The 20,302-nt window shown below is 41.2% G+C and overlaps 1 protein-coding gene across 1 annotated transcript; it reads right to left on the bottom strand.

The window, feature by feature from the left end:
- LOC109820051 (uncharacterized protein ycf36) lies at nucleotides 515-19,385 on the bottom strand. The gene is made up of 7 exons (XM_020386110.1): nucleotides 19,038-19,385; nucleotides 8,129-8,281; nucleotides 3,193-3,270; nucleotides 2,777-2,872; nucleotides 2,563-2,598; nucleotides 962-1,131; nucleotides 515-871 (listed from the first exon to the last, which is right to left on the bottom strand). Exons 1-7 carry the CDS (start codon nucleotides 19,278-19,280, stop codon nucleotides 709-711), a joined length of 939 nt encoding a protein of 312 aa, XP_020241699.1. The 5' UTR covers nucleotides 19,281-19,385; the 3' UTR covers nucleotides 515-708.

The raw sequence follows: 20,302 nt of genomic DNA, 5'->3' as shown, positions 1-20,302 counted from the left end.
GACCGCCGTAGCGGTTTTGGGCTGGGTCTGTTTCCAGACCCGTTTCGTTTGGGTTTTCTATAAATAATATGTCTGCTTCCATAACTGCTTCTGAGCTCCATCTCTACAAATACCTGTTTGAACTTTGAAGTGTTCTCTACTTTTTCTTTCTGCTTCCAAAGGCTTTTAGTTTTTGGCCTCCTAGACATCTCTTTTCCTCTAAAACTTGAAATAATTTTTTCCTAAGATTTGTCCTGAATTTTGCTTTCACATCAAATATAATTTCTATGCTCTTTGTTGTTGTTGATAGCTGTCGAGTTGCAGTTTTCTGTTGTATGGTTTTGGTACTAGATTAGCAGATTCAAGAATGATGCTTTATTTCTTTTTTTTTTTCAGTAGCATCTTTTAGTCTTAAAAATCCAATCCTTTATCAAGTTAATGTGGATTCTGAATGTCCAGAATCAGACTTGCTCCCCCTTGTATGGTACTGAAATAAGAGGATAAAAGCAAATTATATCCAGTAATATTTTTGGCAGAACATGAAATTTAGAGATCTGTGTTTTGTCTCATAAATATATTCCCTTTAAATATAATCAAACAACAATAACTCCTATTTAATTAATCCGATATTACAACATGGCTTTCGTGGAGAGTTTGCCAAGTACATGTAATTCAAAAACTTTTTTGTAATCTTACTTAGATTATATCATGCTATTGCTATTCTTCTGGTTAATTAAGCAAATCATCCCATTTGCAATATTGTCCACCTGCTAATGCACGGTAGAAACGATCCCTGCAGTAAACTGGCCTTCCGTCCGCTGCTTCAGCTGCTGCTGCTGCTAGGTCATCATCTTTTCTTACCTCAGCAGGTAAACTCAGCAGCTCTTCCTTTCTATAGATTTATCAAACTGGTGTTAGGAATTCGAAAACCAGTGGAATTTTGGAACTAAATGCCTTTTCTGGAGCAGGAACAAAATTATACCTCATATTAGATTTTACTTTTGAAGCTGATATCTCTTCTCCATTTGGTGTTAACATTGACTGAAAGAAATCTTCTACCGGAGAAGCAAATATGAATAACGATACCGCGGTAACAAGTATCGCTCCTGTCCCAACTAGTGTCTGTTTCAACAACTTGATCACTGGCTTTACCTGATGATTGAGAAAGTATCAATTTAGTCCCTTGTTTCTAACAATGATAAAGCGAACGACATTTGGCAGGAGAACTTGATGCTGTTGTTAGTCTTGTTAAAATTAGTTTTTTTAATCACCAAGGAAGAGTTATCTGTTATTATCAAGTTTGTGTTACACTTCTCGTTTTTTTTTAAATCCTGTCTTTTTTTTTCTCGGCCTTTCCTTTCACGTAATCAATAGAAAACTTCATGATAAGCCAAACTTGGGTAATTCCTATGTCACTTAGAATCCAATCTAGGAAATTAAAGGGTTGTGGTTTTCCACTTTTGGACAACTGAAATCGGTTGCCATTAAGCTTCCAAGTGAAAGCATTTCTACAAATGTTTCTTCCAATCATACATTCTAGTTCTTAGGGTTGCTCGATGACTTATTTCTACAATGACTTATTTACCAGTCCTCTCTCTCTCTCTCTCTCATTAGTTAAGCTAGGGTCATGTCGCATCACGGCATGGCAATTTCTCTGTCAAGTATTCATAATAAGGTAACAACAGAGTTCCAACTTCCTTTCATGATCTTTACATGGAACTAGCTCCAGGCCATCTCCTTATGCAATCTGTGACCTCATCGAGTATTGACCTTTAGGTATAAATGATCAACATGATCAGCTACCTAGCTCTATCTACATTTCAACCTTACCTTCATCAGCGTCAATTTGTATACCTCAGCCCCTAATTTCTTCCTCTCTCTTTAATTGAATTTGGGCGTGAGAAGTTTCCACTTGGAAGATAAGTTTCTTTTCATCATAAATTGTTGGATGCTCTAAACATTGGCTCCATCCTAATGATAAAATGTCTGTCTTAGACTATGCACAGAACCAAAATGATCTTTGTGTAGGGGTAATCTAATCTTCTTGTTGCAATGTGTTCACTTCAAAGTTTGGAACATAGGATAAGCATTATTAAGTTCACGCATACCATACATACAATTCCTAATTGTATTTGAGTTGTGGTTATAACAATTTTCCATGAAAATTCAGATTTCAAAACTTTTTAGTTTGTCAAACAATAGAACGTGAAAGTATCGGAGGCTAAATAAACTGAAGCAATGGAAACCTCCAGCAGGCTAAAGTCACTGCTTTCGCCACTATTGCGTTTTCCCCCTTACAGATTCCTCAACAGCGTGAGTTGACCGGTAAACAGTAGATAAACGGTTGTTCATCAATCAAGGTCATTAGTGTAACGAATGGTTTCCTAACCATCCTGATATGCTTATTATTTTCATTCGACATTACACATTACTAATAACATGACAACTGCAATCTGGCTGAGCAATTAAATGTAGTTATACTAACATCAATAACTACGTGCATTTGGAGAGAATAGCAGTGACTTGTTTGAAATACATTTGTGTAAGGTGAAGAATCATGTTCGCATGCATGTTAGAATGTACCTTATATGACCCCAAAAGCCTGTCACGAGCCAAGACCTGAACAGAGAAAATAAAAGTAAAAAAACAACATCTAGGAATCATGGCGAGTTATTGTAAATAGTATTAATCAAACTTTAGTTCTGAGTTAGTCCATTCTGATTTCTGCGCTTAAATGTTACATCATTAAGCTTTCTAATGTCAGTGACATAAGCGGTATCGTAGGTTGCGAGCCAACCTCTGGTGGTTTTACCCACATTTGTCCATCATACCATCCACTTTCCTCGTAAGGGATCACTGCTGATAATAGTCTATCACCAACGTAACTCCATCCCTGTGGCATGAAATTATACCGAACTATCAGAAGACTTACCACTGCATTTACATAACTTGAAAGAAAATGTTGATTGAACTTTCGGAAATATTGAGGACACTTTTACTTCACCAACCCATCTGGTAAAGGCATATTAGGTTTAGTCCCATACTAAAAACAGAGTAGATGTGAGTGTTTAGTGTGTCATTCGGATTGAGTCCATTATCAAGCCCTCATTTGTCAACTTCGAACGTCATGTCGAAGTGTCAAGTAACTAGGTTTTGATGTGTGTATAATTGAGATAATTCTAACATCACTTAGTAATCCAAATGTCAAGCTACCAGATATATGCGCAGGACGATAAGAGACACGAGGAAGAGGGTTCCAATTCCAGCTGCTAGAACAAATCTCACAGGGTCCTGCATATACAAGAAGAGGGTTAGTAAGTCACGAGACGGTTGCAGTATAAGGATATACTGGGATTTTGTTAGACATATTACCAGAAGGACAAGTGATATTCTAGGCTTCGTAAAAACTCAGCCGGGCAGTTAAAGACATCAAGGACCTATATTTATCTCTTTAAATATGCATGTACAACTGATATAAAACTGTTTCTAAATCAAAGAAAATGCCTTTGCATTTTTTGTTGTTTGTCAAGTGGTTATACCACCATCTATGATTGCTATAGGATTTTCTCAAAACTAATTGCCGAGCAAATGTTATCCTGTGTCAGGTGAAGTCAAATAAACCCATTAATCATAGACTTGTAGTGCAGTCCAATTGGTGAATAGATGGAATGCATTCACTGCTGGAAAATATATCGGAAAAGAGTGAGTTTCTCTTTTATTTTATTTTCCACTTTATTTTATTATATTTTCTTTATTTGTTTGGTTTTTAATATGGCAATAATTCATGGTTTAATTATCATAAATTTATGAATTAAATCATGGTTTAATGTCTTACAATTATTATATGGTCATTATCACATTGCCTTATACTGGTTTTTATTAATTATGTCATTAAACATGGGATATTTTTATCTATATAATGGTGTTTGAGCTTGTAGAAGTATTACAAGAAGGGGGAAAATGAGAAACAAAGTTATGTTCTTCCTTTATTCTTGCTTTTCTTATTTTATCTCTCGATAATTCTAGAGTTACTTTTCCGGGCGATGTGTCCATTGAGCAAGTGGCTTGAGAATTTCTGTAACTTTAAGTCTTAGCTAACCTCAAGGGGGCTTTTACAGCTAGTTCATGGTTGCATCTATCTTTCTTTGCAAAGGTGGCAACTGTTGCTCCAGATTGTCGGATATTTTACATCAAAATAACTAAAACTTGTAAATAATCTAATATAAATAGAAAAAATTAGAGAAAACGATTGCTGGCATATGTAAAGGGGTAGTCATGATGTCACTGCCGTAGAGCACTAGTTGTTGCCTTTCCTAGAGGCAGATAGATGCAACCGTGAACTAACGGTAAAAGCCCCCGGAGGTTAGCCGGAACTCAAGGTTTACTGCGACTCTCAAGCCTCTTGCTCAATGGATGTGTTGCCCATAAAAGTAAGTTAGAATTATCAAGAGATAAAACAAGAAGAAGAAGAAGAAAAGAGAATTGAAGTTATGTTCTTCATTTATTCTTTATTTTCTTATTTTATCTCCTAATTATTCTAAGTTATTTTTTTGGGCAACGCGTTCATTGAACAAGAGGCTTGAGCTTCACAGTAACCTAACGTGTCGACTAACCTCGGGGGATTTTTTTAGTTCAAGGTTGTATTTATCTGACTCTGCGAAGGCGGTAGCTGTTGTTCTAGGACAATGACATCACAACTGCCTCTTTACATGCCAGCAATCTCTTTCTCTAATTTTTTCTATTTATATTTGATTATTTACAATTTTTAGTTGTTTTGATGTAAAATATCCAACATTCAAATATGCGACTAGTGGGTGTAAAGATAGGATGAATACAAGATAGCCTTGCTACTGGTCACAATATAACCTGTCCTTTATAGTGGATAATAGTGGATACTGCTTGCGAATGAATTCTGCTAATGTATGGATTGGTGAATGGTCCTCTACTTTCATTTTCATTTCCAATGAAATGGTCAATTTCATTAGTCCCATCCTCTTTACACGACCAGAAGCATAGTAAGAGAGGTATAAAATGCCTTTCGTGTGAATTTCTGGTCATGAAATTGCTGAAATTGCGTATTAATTACTTTTTGAAAAAAAAGGTCAATAAGCAGCCATTGTCAACAAGAAAAAGATTGAGGGGAAACTACTTTTTTGACAAACTGAAAAAAAAATGGTTTATACAGGTTTATAAAAAAAACTAAAACAATATATACATGCAGTCTTGTAATTGCCGGCTATCATAGCATATGATTTTCGCAGGATTTGTATTTAGCTTACCCTGGAAGGGTTGAAGCTTGCAGCTGAAATTGGTGCACCCAGAACTGTAAATGTTACCAGCCACAACCCACCAAGACGCAAGAAAAAGGATTGTGGACTCAGTTCGCCCCATGAGTAAAGGCTGCTGTCTTTCAAAGCTGAGTACTCGTTTACCTGTTAAAGTCCAATAAACAAGTAAGTGACTTCTATCTTCATGACTTCATTAATCTTTCACATGATCATGCAATATTTAATCGATAATTGACATGCACAAAACATAGCACCTACATTAATTTGCTTTTGCATCATAGCAATATTATTGTGGATAAATGTTCCCTCCCAAATGCTGAACTTGCGACCATGGCCATATAAGCTCGTCTTATTCAGTTTAATATTGCATCTTGCTGGGTTTCGTGGAAAATGTTAGGGGGTTTTGTGGGAAAACAAAGTTCAGAGCAAGTTTGTGAGATTTACCATAAAAGAATAGAGAAGATATCCAATAAACACTATAAAAAAAAAAAAGCAACGCTTAACAGCGTTTATTATTGCATTCAATAACATTTCTGAAACGTTGCAATCTTGAGCCCCAACGTTTGATACTAACGTTGTAGCTATTGGCTTTAATAGGATCGGCCTAAGCTTCTTGACTTGCAAACACCAGAGAGAGATTGACCTGAAGTGGCCGGACGTGTTTATGGAGAGACTGCAGGACTTACAAAAACCAGAACCTGCTTGGTATTAGCCGAAAAACAGAGAGAGAAGAAGGGAGGAGTTCAGAACCTTTTGCTGGAAATTTTCTTTTCCTTCTTTCGTACTTTTTTCATGAAGAGTATTACATGTATATATAGATAAGATTACAACTCCAATTCTTATCCATTAACTAGAAAACTATCTTCTAACTAGTATTCTATTCTAACTAGAATTCTATCTACTAACTTGAACTCAACTAACAATCCGGACTGATTAACAACTCACATTCTCCCCCTTAATCTGGACGAGACTCTAAGTTCCTTACTCCTAGTAGCTCCCGCATCTCGATGAACTTCACCCTTGCTAGTGCCTTCGTGAGAATATCCGCTCGCTGCTCGCTCGTGCTCACGAACTCCACTTTAATCTGTCCTCGCTCAACACACTCACGAATGAAGTGATACCACCATCTATGATTGCTATAGGATTTTCTCAAAACTAATTGCCGAGCAAATGTTATCCTGTGTCAGGTGAAGTCAAATAAACCCATTAATCATAGACTTGTAGTGCAGTCCAATTGGTGAATAGATGGAATGCATTCACTGCTGGAAAATATATCGGAAAAGAGTGAGTTTCTCTTTTATTTTATTTTCCACTTTATTTTATTATATTTTCTTTATTTGTTTGGTTTTTAATATGGCAATAATTCATGGTTTAATTATCATAAATTTATGAATTAAATCATGGTTTAATGTCTTACAATTATTATATGGTCATTATCACATTGCCTTATACTGGTTTTTATTAATTATGTCATTAAACATGGGATATTTTTATCTATATAATGGTGTTTGAGCTTGTAGAAGTATTACAAGAAGGGGGAAAATGAGAAACAAAGTTATGTTCTTCCTTTATTCTTGCTTTTCTTATTTTATCTCTCGATAATTCTAGAGTTACTTTTCCGGGCGATGTGTCCATTGAGCAAGTGGCTTGAGAATTTCTGTAACTTTAAGTCTTAGCTAACCTCAAGGGGGCTTTTACAGCTAGTTCATGGTTGCATCTATCTTTCTTTGCAAAGGTGGCAACTGTTGCTCCAGATTGTCGGATATTTTACATCAAAATAACTAAAACTTGTAAATAATCTAATATAAATAGAAAAAATTAGAGAAAACGATTGCTGGCATATGTAAAGGGGTAGTCATGATGTCACTGCCGTAGAGCACTAGTTGTTGCCTTTCCTAGAGGCAGATAGATGCAACCGTGAACTAACGGTAAAAGCCCCCGGAGGTTAGCCGGAACTCAAGGTTTACTGCGACTCTCAAGCCTCTTGCTCAATGGATGTGTTGCCCATAAAAGTAAGTTAGAATTATCAAGAGATAAAACAAGAAGAAGAAGAAGAAAAGAGAATTGAAGTTATGTTCTTCATTTATTCTTTATTTTCTTATTTTATCTCCTAATTATTCTAAGTTATTTTTTTGGGCAACGCGTTCATTGAACAAGAGGCTTGAGCTTCACAGTAACCTAACGTGTCGACTAACCTCGGGGGATTTTTTTAGTTCAAGGTTGTATTTATCTGACTCTGCGAAGGCGGTAGCTGTTGTTCTAGGACAATGACATCACAACTGCCTCTTTACATGCCAGCAATCTCTTTCTCTAATTTTTTCTATTTATATTTGATTATTTACAATTTTTAGTTGTTTTGATGTAAAATATCCAACATTCAAATATGCGACTAGTGGGTGTAAAGATAGGATGAATACAAGATAGCCTTGCTACTGGTCACAATATAACCTGTCCTTTATAGTGGATAATAGTGGATACTGCTTGCGAATGAATTCTGCTAATGTATGGATTGGTGAATGGTCCTCTACTTTCATTTTCATTTCCAATGAAATGGTCAATTTCATTAGTCCCATCCTCTTTACACGACCAGAAGCATAGTAAGAGAGGTATAAAATGCCTTTCGTGTGAATTTCTGGTCATGAAATTGCTGAAATTGCGTATTAATTACTTTTTGAAAAAAAAGGTCAATAAGCAGCCATTGTCAACAAGAAAAAGATTGAGGGGAAACTACTTTTTTGACAAACTGAAAAAAAAATGGTTTATACAGGTTTATAAAAAAAACTAAAACAATATATACATGCAGTCTTGTAATTGCCGGCTATCATAGCATATGATTTTCGCAGGATTTGTATTTAGCTTACCCTGGAAGGGTTGAAGCTTGCAGCTGAAATTGGTGCACCCAGAACTGTAAATGTTACCAGCCACAACCCACCAAGACGCAAGAAAAAGGATTGTGGACTCAGTTCGCCCCATGAGTAAAGGCTGCTGTCTTTCAAAGCTGAGTACTCGTTTACCTGTTAAAGTCCAATAAACAAGTAAGTGACTTCTATCTTCATGACTTCATTAATCTTTCACATGATCATGCAATATTTAATCGATAATTGACATGCACAAAACATAGCACCTACATTAATTTGCTTTTGCATCATAGCAATATTATTGTGGATAAATGTTCCCTCCCAAATGCTGAACTTGCGACCATGGCCATATAAGCTCGTCTTATTCAGTTTAATATTGCATCTTGCTGGGTTTCGTGGAAAATGTTAGGGGGTTTTGTGGGAAAACAAAGTTCAGAGCAAGTTTGTGAGATTTACCATAAAAGAATAGAGAAGATATCCAATAAACACTATAAAAAAAAAAAAGCAACGCTTAACAGCGTTTATTATTGCATTCAATAACATTTCTGAAACGTTGCAATCTTGAGCCCCAACGTTTGATACTAACGTTGTAGCTATTGGCTTTAATAGGATCGGCCTAAGCTTCTTGACTTGCAAACACCAGAGAGAGATTGACCTGAAGTGGCCGGACGTGTTTATGGAGAGACTGCAGGACTTACAAAAACCAGAACCTGCTTGGTATTAGCCGAAAAACAGAGAGAGAAGAAGGGAGGAGTTCAGAACCTTTTGCTGGAAATTTTCTTTTCCTTCTTTCGTACTTTTTTCATGAAGAGTATTACATGTATATATAGATAAGATTACAATTACGTTCTACTAACTAGTATTCTATTCTAACTAGAATTCTATCTACTAACTTGAACTCAACTAACAATCCGGACTGATTAACAACTCACATTCTCCCCCTTAATCTGGACGAGACTCTAAGTTCCTTACTCCTAGTATCTCCCGCATCTCGATGAATTTCACCCTTGCTAGTGCCTTCGTGAGAATATCCGCTCGCTGCTCGCTCGTGCTCACGAACTCCACTTTGATCTGTCCTCGCTCAACACACTCACGAATGAAGTGAAAACGTGTGTCAATATGCTTGCTTCTTCCATGGAAAACCGGATTCTTCATCAAGGCAATCGCGGACTTGTTGTCAACGAAGAGTGTAACCGGCTTGGGCTCACTCCCAATCACCTCGCTGACTAAACTCCTCAACCACAAGCCTTGGCACGCTGCTGCAGTTGCCGCCATAAATTCTGCCTCGCAGGATGATAATGCCACCGTCTTCTGCTTCTGTGATGTCCAAGTGACCAAGCTGTCACCTAGATAAAATGCCATGCCGCCTGTGCTGCGCCTGTCATCAACATCTCCCGCAAGATCACTGTCAGTGAATCCCACCAACTCTTCATTGCCTCGACCTCGTTTGTACACCAATCCGTAGGACATAGTACCCTTCACGTACCTCAAAATATGTTTGACAACTTGTCTATGCAAAACTGTAGGGTGCTCCATGTACCTACTCACAATCCCCACGGCATATGTGATATCGGGTCGGTGTGAGTTAGATACCTTAAGCATCCGATAATGCGTCTATACTCCATCACGTCCACCGGTGTTCCTTCAGAATCTTTTCCAAGCTTTAGCTTTGTTTCCATAGGATATTGGGTCGGGTTGCAATCCATCATGCCGAACTGACCCAAAACTTTCTTCGCATAGGCCGCCTGCCTTAGTGCAATACAATCATCTCGCTGATCCACCTCGATGCCAAGATAATAGGAAAGTAACCCAAGGTCACTCATCTCGAACTCCTTCATCATCTGTTGCTTGAAAAACTTTATCTCATCCGCCCTCGTGCTCGTAACGATCAAGTCATCTACGTACACGCCAACAATGAATGTATCCCCTCTGTTACTCCTTGTGTATACCGCCTGCTCCTGAGTGCATCTTGCAAATCCGATGCCCTTCATGCACTTGTCGAGGCGCGTGTTCCATGCTCGAGATGCTTGGCGTAGACCGTAGAGTGCCTTTGAAAGCTTGTAGACCTTGTGCTCTTGATTCTTCACAACGAACCCTTCAGGTTGAACCACATACACTACTTCCTGGAGATCACCATTTAGGAATGCCAACTTCACATCCAAATGGTGCACCTCCCATCCGTTCTGCACTGATATAGCGAGGATTATTCTGATGGTATCAAGCCTCGCCACAGGTGCAAACACCTCATCGAAGTCCACGCCTTGCTGCAGACGTACCCTTTTGCTACAAGCCTTGCTTTGTGCTTGAGAATGTTGCCTTCATTGTCCTTCTTGAGCTTGTACACCCATTTGAGACCAATAGGTTTAGAACCTCGTGGTAACTCCGTGAGTACCCAAGTTTTGTTCTTCTCGATGGCCTCCATTTCCTTCTCCATGGCAGTCCGCCATTCTTGATCTGTTGCAGCCTCACTGTAGCTCGCGGATTCTTCAGTGATCAGGAACAACTCCTCTGCAGGGAGATCAATCACCTCCGTCTCCGCATAGATTTCTGCAAGGGATCGATAGCGTACAGGAGTCATCACTACAGCTTCAGGAGGTCCGGACAGCTCCAATGCAGTGCGGCTTTCTGCGACTGCTGCAGTTCCTGGACCAGTCGGTGTTTGCAGACTGTTTCGGCCAGCTGCAGGTTGTTTTGTTCGGTCTGTCAACTGCCCAGATTGGCCTCTCGTCGGCTCCAATACGGCGGGGAACGCTGCTTTAGTAATTGTTCTTGGACCTGCAACCAGCTGAGGGCTGGTTCGGACAGCAGCAGTCCGTCCAAACTGGACTGCAGTCTGTCCAGTTTGGACTGCAGGCTGTCCAGTTTGGACGGGTGGAAATGCGCCGGCAGTTGTACCGGCTGCTGCAGTTTCACCTTCCACTGTTAACTCCATCCAACTGGGTGCTTTCTCGTCTCCGTTTGCGCTCCATTGCCATTCTTTTCCTTCCTCGAACACGACATCCCTGCTGACACGTATTTTGCTATGTTGAGGATCGTAAAGGCGATGCGCTTTGCTTCCTTCCTCTACCCCAATGTACACCATTGGCGTGCTCCGGTCATCGAGTTTCTTGTGTGAAGGACCTGCAATTCTCACATGCGCCACACATCCGAAAACTCTCAAGTGTTCTAGGTGGGGTTTCTTACCAAACCAAGCTTCGTAAGGTGTGTGGTCGTGCAACGCCTTGGTTGGTAGTCGGTTGAGGATGTACACCGCGTGCCTAACCGCTTCGCCCCACATGGTTCCAGGCATATGCATGCTCTTAAGTAGGCTTCTTGCCATGTCCATCACCATGCGGTTACGCCTCTCCACTACACCGTTTTGCTGCGGGGTGTATGGTGCAGTGAGATGACGTTTGATGCCGTAGTCTTCACACAACTTTGTGAACTCCTTTGACAAGAATTCGCCACCACGATCCGTCCTCAATGTCTTCACCTTGTGGTCACATGCGTTCTCAACCTCTGTTTTGAACTTCTTGAAGGTTTCACAAGCTTGACTCTTGGCCTTCAACATGTATACCCACATCCATCGGCTGAAATCATCAACGATAAGAAGAAAGTAGTTGTTCCCAGCAAGTGTAGATGGGGTGATAGGACCACATAGGTCAGCGTGTAGTAACTCCAGCGGCTTCTGAGCTCTGAAATTTGCTTGCGAAGGGAACGACAGTCTTGCTTGCTTGGCGACGAGGCATCCTTCGCATAGTTGATTCGGGTGCAAGATCTTCGGCAACCCGGAAGCCATCCTCTTATCAGTCATCATCTTGAGGGTGAAGAAATTGACATGCCCAAGGCGAGCATGCCATAGCCAAGCTGGATCGTTAATATTCGTCATCAAACACGCCGGCTTGCAAGTTTTTAACTCTATCCTGTACAATCGGTTAGTTGAACGTGTCACCCTCATCAAGAGAGCACCGTTCCTATCAAACACCCTCAGGAACTCGTCAGCAATAACAACCTTACTCCCATCTTTAGTCATCTGACCAAGGCTAATAATGTTAGATTTCAAACTTGGAATATAATATACCTCAGGTAGTAGCCTTTGATCGCCGTTGTTGCACTGAAAGAGGATAGAGCCTTTTCCCTTGATCTCTACCGCGGATCCATCACCAAACTTGACGGTTCCCTTGATGTTCTCGTCAAGCTCGTTGAACTTGTCTCGGTGGCCGGTCATGTGATTGCTAGCTCCGTTGTCAAGGTACCAAACGTCGTTGGCAACTTGTGCCTCCCCCGCTGTAAGTAAATCCGGCATCACATTCTCCTCATTAAGCAAAATGACACTTGACGATTCCTCTAACATAGCCATCATCAAGGTTGGCTCCTCGTCATATGCACGGGTGAGATGAGCCTCCTGTTCATGGTTGCGGCGTTGCTTGTGACACTCCGACTGAAAGTGCCCGTATACTCCGCAATTGAAGCATTTGATGTTGGATTTGTCTCGACCACCGCTTGTGCTACTCTCCCCCTCCTGGCGAGCTGCACCTCCATGGCCGAAACCACCTCCTGGACGTCCTCCTCTGCCGCCGAAGCCGCCTCGTCCTGCCTGGCCGCCGTGCTCCCCTCCGCGGCCTGCTTGGGCAGCGTGGTGCTGCTGCCCGCTGCCGTGGTACTGCTGTCCGCCTCGGCCTCTTTGGCCACGGCCACGCCCACGACCGGCCCCGCGACCTCGTCCTCGTCCGCTGCCATCATTGGGTGTAGTTGTTGAGAGGAAGCCTCCGCCGTTGTTCTTGCTCCTTGCTTGCCACTCCGCATGCGTCAACAATAGGTGATCGTCGACGTTGTTTCGAAAAACACGTGCCCTCTCCTCGTGGGCTTTGAGACGCCCGATCGCCTCCTCGAGTGTCATGTCGTCGATGTCCCCGAACTGTTCAATCGTGGAGACGATGGTAAGGAATCTCTCCGGTACCGCCCGAAGTAGCTTTCTGACGACGTAGTTCTCCTCCATCTCGCCGCCTAAAGCCCGGATCTTGTTGACGACTCCTGTCAACTTCATCGAAAAATCATCGACGTTGTCATTCTCCTTCATCCGGAGAAGTTCGAACTCGGACTTCAAGGTCTGCACCTTCGCATTCCTCACACGATCCGCACCTAGGTGCATAGTTTTCAACGTCTCCCATGCCTCTTTTGCCGTTTGCTTCTCTGCGATCACCATCAAAGTCTCTTCAGGAATCCCCTGGTAGATGGCCGCCAATGCCTTCTGATCCTTCCTGTGTTCCACGGACGCGCCTGCCGCGGGCTCAATGGCGTCCCACACGTCTTGAGCCTTCATGTAGACTTTCATCTTGATTGCCCACGAAGCATAGTTATCCCTCGATAACGTCGGGGATTGAAGAGTGAGCGAACCCACCTTGGTCGTCATCTTCTCCGAACTCGTCATCTCTTCAGATCTTGGTTGGTACTTAGGCATACACCTCTCTGATACCACTTATTGGCTTTAATAGGATCGACCTAAGCTTCTTGACTTGCAAACACCAGAGAGAGATTGACCTGAAGTGGCCGGACGTGTTTATGGAGAGACTGCAGGACTTACAAAAACCAGAACCTGCTTGGTATTAGCCGAAAAACAGAGAGAGAAGAAGGGAGGAGTTCAGAACCTTTTGCTGGAAATTTTCTTTTCCTTCTTTCGTACTTTTTTCATGAAGAGTATTACATGTATATATAGATAAGATTACAACTCCAATTCTTATCCATTAACTAGAAAACTATCTTCTAACTAGAATTCTATTCTAACTAGAATTCTATCTACTAACTTGAACTCAACTAACAATCCGGACTGATTAACAACTCACAGTAGCGGCAAGTGTAGGTAGTGGATGTCAACATTTTATAAAAACGTTGGCACGTGCCAACGTTTTAATTGAAAAATTAAAACGTTGGCATCCCAACATTTACTAATTTCAATTATCTCCTTTAAGCATATATCCAAACAAAACCAACATTAATTTGTTTCATATAACATTCTATTCAAAGCCTACACGTATCATCCAGTTATCTTGAAATGGGCCACCATATATAGTTATATCAAACCCGCAACCAACGTACTATCATTCAAAGCCAAGACTATAGTGGACATGAATAGCTCCCTTCTCTTACTTCGCCGATCTGATGAATTCAGCAACTATATTTTAAATGGTTCGTATCGCGTAAAATGGTCCGATGTGGGAGCAAAAAACATATATAATCGTTGTTTGATCGCTACAGATGGAAGGATATTGGTTCAGGGGATTTATTCTATGTAGGGTAAGTTCCCTACATAGATCTCTTTTTGCACGAACTTCGGAGCTGGGTTCTGGTCGGTTTTGGATTCGGATTTGGGTTTGGGTCTGGGGGTTGAATGGGAGATGGGAGGTGGTGGAGGAGGAGAGAGTTCGCTAGCTAGAGAGGAGGAGCTTGTCAATGCTAGCAGGCGAGACGTTGTGGGGTTCTGAGAGGGTCTTTCGAAATTTTCTTGAGGGAAGCTTGGATAATTTTTGGAGGGTGAAGGGGGTGAAGGGATGATTGTGTTGAGTTGAGAGGGTGGTGGACACTAAGAAATATATTGTTATTATTTGTTTAGTGGTACAAACACACTATACTCTCAAATACAAATACTCTCTTTCTCTCTCTCTCTTTCTCTCTACTACTGGGATATTTGTTCGATGCTCTAACCATTTACCACTCTTCTCTATTTATAGTATTCAAAAGGGTTGGCGGAATAGTATTTTTTGGTTGGTGGAACAGTAATGGGTTGGTGAGTTACTGTAGCTAAATAGGTGGAGAGGTTAGGTGGGGTGGAGAGACTTCTAACACTCCCCCTCAACAGGGACTTCTCTATCCACAAGTCTAAGAATTCTAACTTACTTTTTAATGCTTGGATTTCTTCTCTCACTGCTTGTCTCTATTCTTCACTCTCGTATGCTTCTTTCAAGGTAGATGGCTCATTCACATCTTTCATAATTGCCACATTAGCATACTTGGGATTCGGCTTCCTGAGTCTAGTTGATCTTCGAAGTTGTTATGTTGGTTCTTCTTCGATATTTTCTATCTGGCTTGGACGTTCTTCTTGTGACGTTGTTTGATAAACACTAGTTGTCCATGGATTATTCTCCTTTGAGGATGCTGAAGAGCTTGATTTTGTCTTCTCTGATTGACGTAGTCCTTCTTCTTGACCTGGCTCCCCCAGCTTCTTCTGCAACTGATCCTCTAGATCACTAGAGTCTGGGAGTGCAACTTCATGTGAAGCCCACCAAGACGAGGCTTTGTTAAACACAATATTCCTTGATGTGTAGCACCATCCGGTTGTGGGATCACAACATATTCATTCTTTTCTTTTATTGTCATACCCCATAAATATACATCTTACAGCCTTTTTATCAAATTTGTCACGTAAGTGATCAGGAACAAAGACATAACATACACAACCGAAGACTCGGAAATGGCTTACTGTTGGGTTGGTATTTCACAACTTCTGAAAGGGTGACATGAGCTCTAGTTATGGCTGTGGTAGCCAATTGATCACATGCGTCGTCGTCTTCATACACTCTGCCCCAAAACATTCTGGTACGTTCTTGGCATGAAGCATGCTTCGACATATCTCCGCAAGGTCACGATTCTTCCTTTCAGCTACGTCATTCTTCTTTAGAATATTTAGGTATGTTAGCTATCGCCGAACCTTGTGCTGATTTAGGTAGTCGTAAAACTCCTACGATGTGTACTCTCCTCCGTTGTTTGTGCATAGGCAAAGAATCTTCTTGCCAACTTCTCCTTCGACTTCGTCTCGAAATTGCTTGAATTTGGAGAGTGCTTCAGACTTTTCCTTCATAAAATTAACCCAGACATACCTCGAGTAATCGTCGATGAAACTGATCATGTAACGCATCCCACCGATTGATTCTTATTTTACTACCAAATACATCTAAGTGTACAAGCTCAAAATGTTCCTTGGCTCTGAATTGTGAATACTGATACGGTAATTGATGTGCCTTACCGTACTGACAACCTCCATATATGGTCCCTCCGCGAATATCCAAGTGTGGAAGACCCTTCAATGTTGACTTCACCATCATGATCTTGAGCTTGTGATAGCTCACATGGTCAAGCCGAGCATGTCACAAATTAGCCGTCTTATTTTTTTTAGTTTTATCTATGTATGATGATTCTGCTGACATCACATAGATAGATTCTACCTTCCGTCCCTCCATGATAGGTTCTCATGGTGGCTTTAAGTTTTAATAGACTTTTACATCTTGTGGCCCAAATACTACATAGTTTTCAAAAGTAGCTAATTAGGAAACAGATAGAAGATTTTTTTTTTCATACTCGGTTCATGGTATACATCTTGTAGTTATATCTAATTCGGGTTGTAGCATGGCGTAAATACAGTCTTTCCGATGTGTGTTATAGGTAATCTCAAATTATTCGCTATCATAACTTCTTGGCCACCTTTATACTCCTTCATGTTGATAAGATTCCCCTTATCGCCTGTCATGTGGTTGGAACAGCTAGAATCAATGATCCAATCTTTATTATAGCTGATTTCTTCTCGATTTGAAACTGTTGCAAATACAAACTCAGATTCTTCTACAATCGAGGTTAGTATCATACCATCAACCTTGTTTTCGTCGACCGGTACATCTTCAATGATGGCCACAGATGCTTGGACACCCCATTCTTTTTCATCATCTTGACATCTGCACGATGTTGCAGCATTACCCTTTGTAAATCTTCTCTTGTAGCGGCAGTCTCTGACAAAGTATCCTTTCTTCCCACAGTTATAATAGCTATTGTCAGGTCTCCTTACTCGACAATCATCTTGCTCCTCATGATGTTGTGTTCTGTCGGTGTATGGTCATCGTGACTACCTCCTTAAACTAGCCTTTCCATACTTCTCTTTCCTCGCGCCTCTTGGTTTGCCTCTCTCCTTGCTGCTGAAGAGTGTTTCATCTTTGCTTTTTATTGAAATGCCGGCCATTTGTTTGGCTAGGGTTTTTTTTGTAGCGAGCAAACTCTTCAACTCTAATTATATTGGTTGAGTTGGCCATCCATGTGTAGCAGCATGAGTCCGTGATATTTTGGTCTCAAACCGTGGATAATTATTCTCCTCATCCTTACATCGGATACTTTAGAATCTGGATCAAGTTAAGCAATATCTGAACAAAGTGATTTTACTTGCTTGAAGTACTGATTGATTGTCAGATCCTTCTATTGCAAGGTCATCAATTGATTCTCTAGGAGTTGAAGTCGAGCATCATTCTTCTTCAAAAAAAGTATGGCAAGCGTATCACATGCCTCCTTTGGAGTTCTAGCATCTCGCATGCAATCTACGAGATCTTCTTCTACTGTTGTCTTCAGCACATTCATAGCCTTGCCGGCTTTGATGTTTTACTTACTAAGTACTTCGCCAGCCTCCTGAGGTGTTGTAGTTTCACCACCCCCAATGACCTCTTAGAGGTCTTGTCCTTATAAATAGGACTTCATACAGGTCTCCCAGCAGCTGTAGTTATTGCCATTGAGCTTCTTGAGTGTCGTAGTTATACTTGCTAGATCTGTCATCATGATGCGGTACTGCTTCAGTATCTCCACGCAAGTCTGGTCCCTGACCAGCCAACTGTACAGTCCCTGACTGAGCACGAACTTTGGCCTTCAATAATACCGATAGGATCACCGTAGGAGAGAGCAGGTCTCTGACCGCCTTGCTTCTATCACGAGCTACAACTTCTATTATTTCACGTGAACAGTAATCGTGCTTATGAACAGTAACCGTATTCATGAATAGTAACCATGCTTATGAATAGTATCATACTCGTGAATAGTAAACAGTACCTTTAATGGATAAATGATAATCTAACTTATTTTCTGATATGGAGGATCTACCTTTGGTGGTAGTCACAGAGCATACGATAAGTAAATACACGCACCCTAAATTAGGCTCTGGTATCACTTGTTGAGTTCAGAGGAATGGTGGACACTAAGAAATATATTGTTATTATTTCTTAGTGGTACAAACACACTATACTCTCAAATACAAACTCTCTCTCTCTCTCTCTCTCTCTCTCTCTCTCTCTCTCTCTCTCTCTCTCGTATACACACTCTCTCTCTCTCTCTCTCTCTCTCTCTCTCTCTCTCTCTCTCTCTCTCTCTCTCTCCTATTGGGATCTCTATTTGATGCTCTAACCATTCACCACTCTCTTCTATTTATAGCTTTCAAAAGGATTGGTGGAACAGTATTTTTGGGTTGATGGAACAGTAATGGGTTGGTGAGTTATAGGTGGAGAGGTTAGGTGGGGTGGGAGCTGTTGACTTCTAACAAATTGGGCAGTAGATGGAGCCAAAGAGGCAAGGAGGGGAGGGTTAGCAGGGTTTAGAGGAGATGTTTGTCTGGAAGAAGAAAGCGGGGAGTGAGAGTGAATACATTATTTCTTAGGGCCTTTTTTGTTAAAGTGAGCATCTTTTTTCATAGATGAAGGAAGTTGGGAGTGAGATGAGCTCAGGATGCAGTAAGAGAAGAAGAGTGGTCTGATATTTAGTGTTAAAGAAAGATTGGTAGAGGCCAACAATTTCAAAGGAAACGTAGGGAATTTCCCAACGTTTTTAGTGCAAACGTTGGTCATCCCAACGTTTGCTCAAACGCGCGTACCAATATGTTGCTAGCTACCAATTATTTTGTAGTGAAACTTATAAACTCTGGAACATGTATACAAATTTATGATTTAGTAGGTCTCATTCGTCTTGTAATTCTATTAGTAATCTTGTGCAATTTGTTTTCAATATCTATCTGCAACTTATTCCAAAAATTAGTTCATTAAATTGCGTATTTCTGACAACATGCAGGTCGAGATTGAGGAATTATTTCAGTTGTGTTCAGCTTAATTAATGAATCAAACACAGTTTGCAAACTTACTGGTCTCTGCTCAAAAGGAACTTCAATCTCGGACCCAGGATCCCAACTCTGACCTGCAAATCCTCCCATTCCTCCATTAGCTTCATCTTTCAAGGCCTTAACGTTTCCGAAACTCCTCAATCTCAAAGGCAACGAGGGAATCCTCAAACTCTTGACATCGAGGACAAACCCATGATGTGGCTCTCCAGCTCTTGCAATTCTTCTGCAGGTAATCGCGTGAGCAGTCACCTGCAGCCTGAGCATGGCTTGGTTCTCTAACCGTACATTGTATTTTTTTTTCTTCTTCTGCTGATTGAGCTCAATTAAAAGCAAGCGAAGAGAGTGAAAAGAAAGGGAGCTTTGTGGCCATGCAAATTTTACGTGGAGAGAATCGTTTTGTTTCTTATCCAGGATTAGGTGTGGATCTTGTACTGAAGGAAATGTGGGCCGTGATGATCTAATGGCCGTTGGATTGAGGATGTGCGTGTTTGATGTTGGCTTTTGCTGTTTGAGTGCGGAAATTTCTGGGTTGCTTTCTGTGAGGGGTTGAAAGAAGCTCGTGGATTGGAATGTGGGAAACGTGGCGTTGGGATTCTTGCTGGGTGCCATTGCGTGGTGAGCCTCAGGATCTTCGTTCCACCTTGGCATGGCCACGTGGTTTAGTTGGGGATCTTCGATTATGATTCGTGTTGGATTTTTTGGTCAAAACCGTTTTTCAAAATGAGTTTTCAAACTATATATATATTAACTACAAGTACTTTCATAAATGCTTAGTAGCCTAGTGGAAAGTTAATGTTTTGATGTTTCAAACTGTCCCTTATTCGAGGCTTGCTAACGGCAAGCCGAGAAGTGTTTTATTCGAATTAATCCCTTATAAGTTCTCGTGGGCCGCGGGCCGTGGGCCGGAGATCGGGGCTAATCGGACTGAGGCGCTAAGTGGCGCTTTATTAGGCACACTTTACACTTCGCACGGAGGCATCGGGGCGAGGTGACGCCACGTTGGTTGCCTCGCAGGCTGCTTCGCAGCATGCGGACGAGCTACGTATTCGCACGAGGGTGTGACCCTAGCGTTCTCGTAGTTTGACGAGGTTCGCTCGTTCAACGAGGTTCATCTGTCATACGAGGTTCGCCTGTTTGACGATGTTCATTCGTTCGACGAGGTTCATCTGTCATACAAGGTTCGCTTGTTTGACGAGGTTCGCTCATTCAACGAGGTTCGTCTGTCATACAAGGTTCGCTTGTTTGACGATGTTCGCTCGTTCGCCGAGCTTTGTCTGTCATACGAG

Source organism: Asparagus officinalis, chromosome 8 (genome assembly GCF_001876935.1).
Source record: "Asparagus officinalis chromosome 8, Aspof.V1, whole genome shotgun sequence".
In the NCBI taxonomy this organism is placed as follows: Eukaryota; Viridiplantae; Streptophyta; class Magnoliopsida; order Asparagales; family Asparagaceae; genus Asparagus; species Asparagus officinalis.
This window is presented reverse-complemented; position numbering and strand designations above follow the sequence as displayed.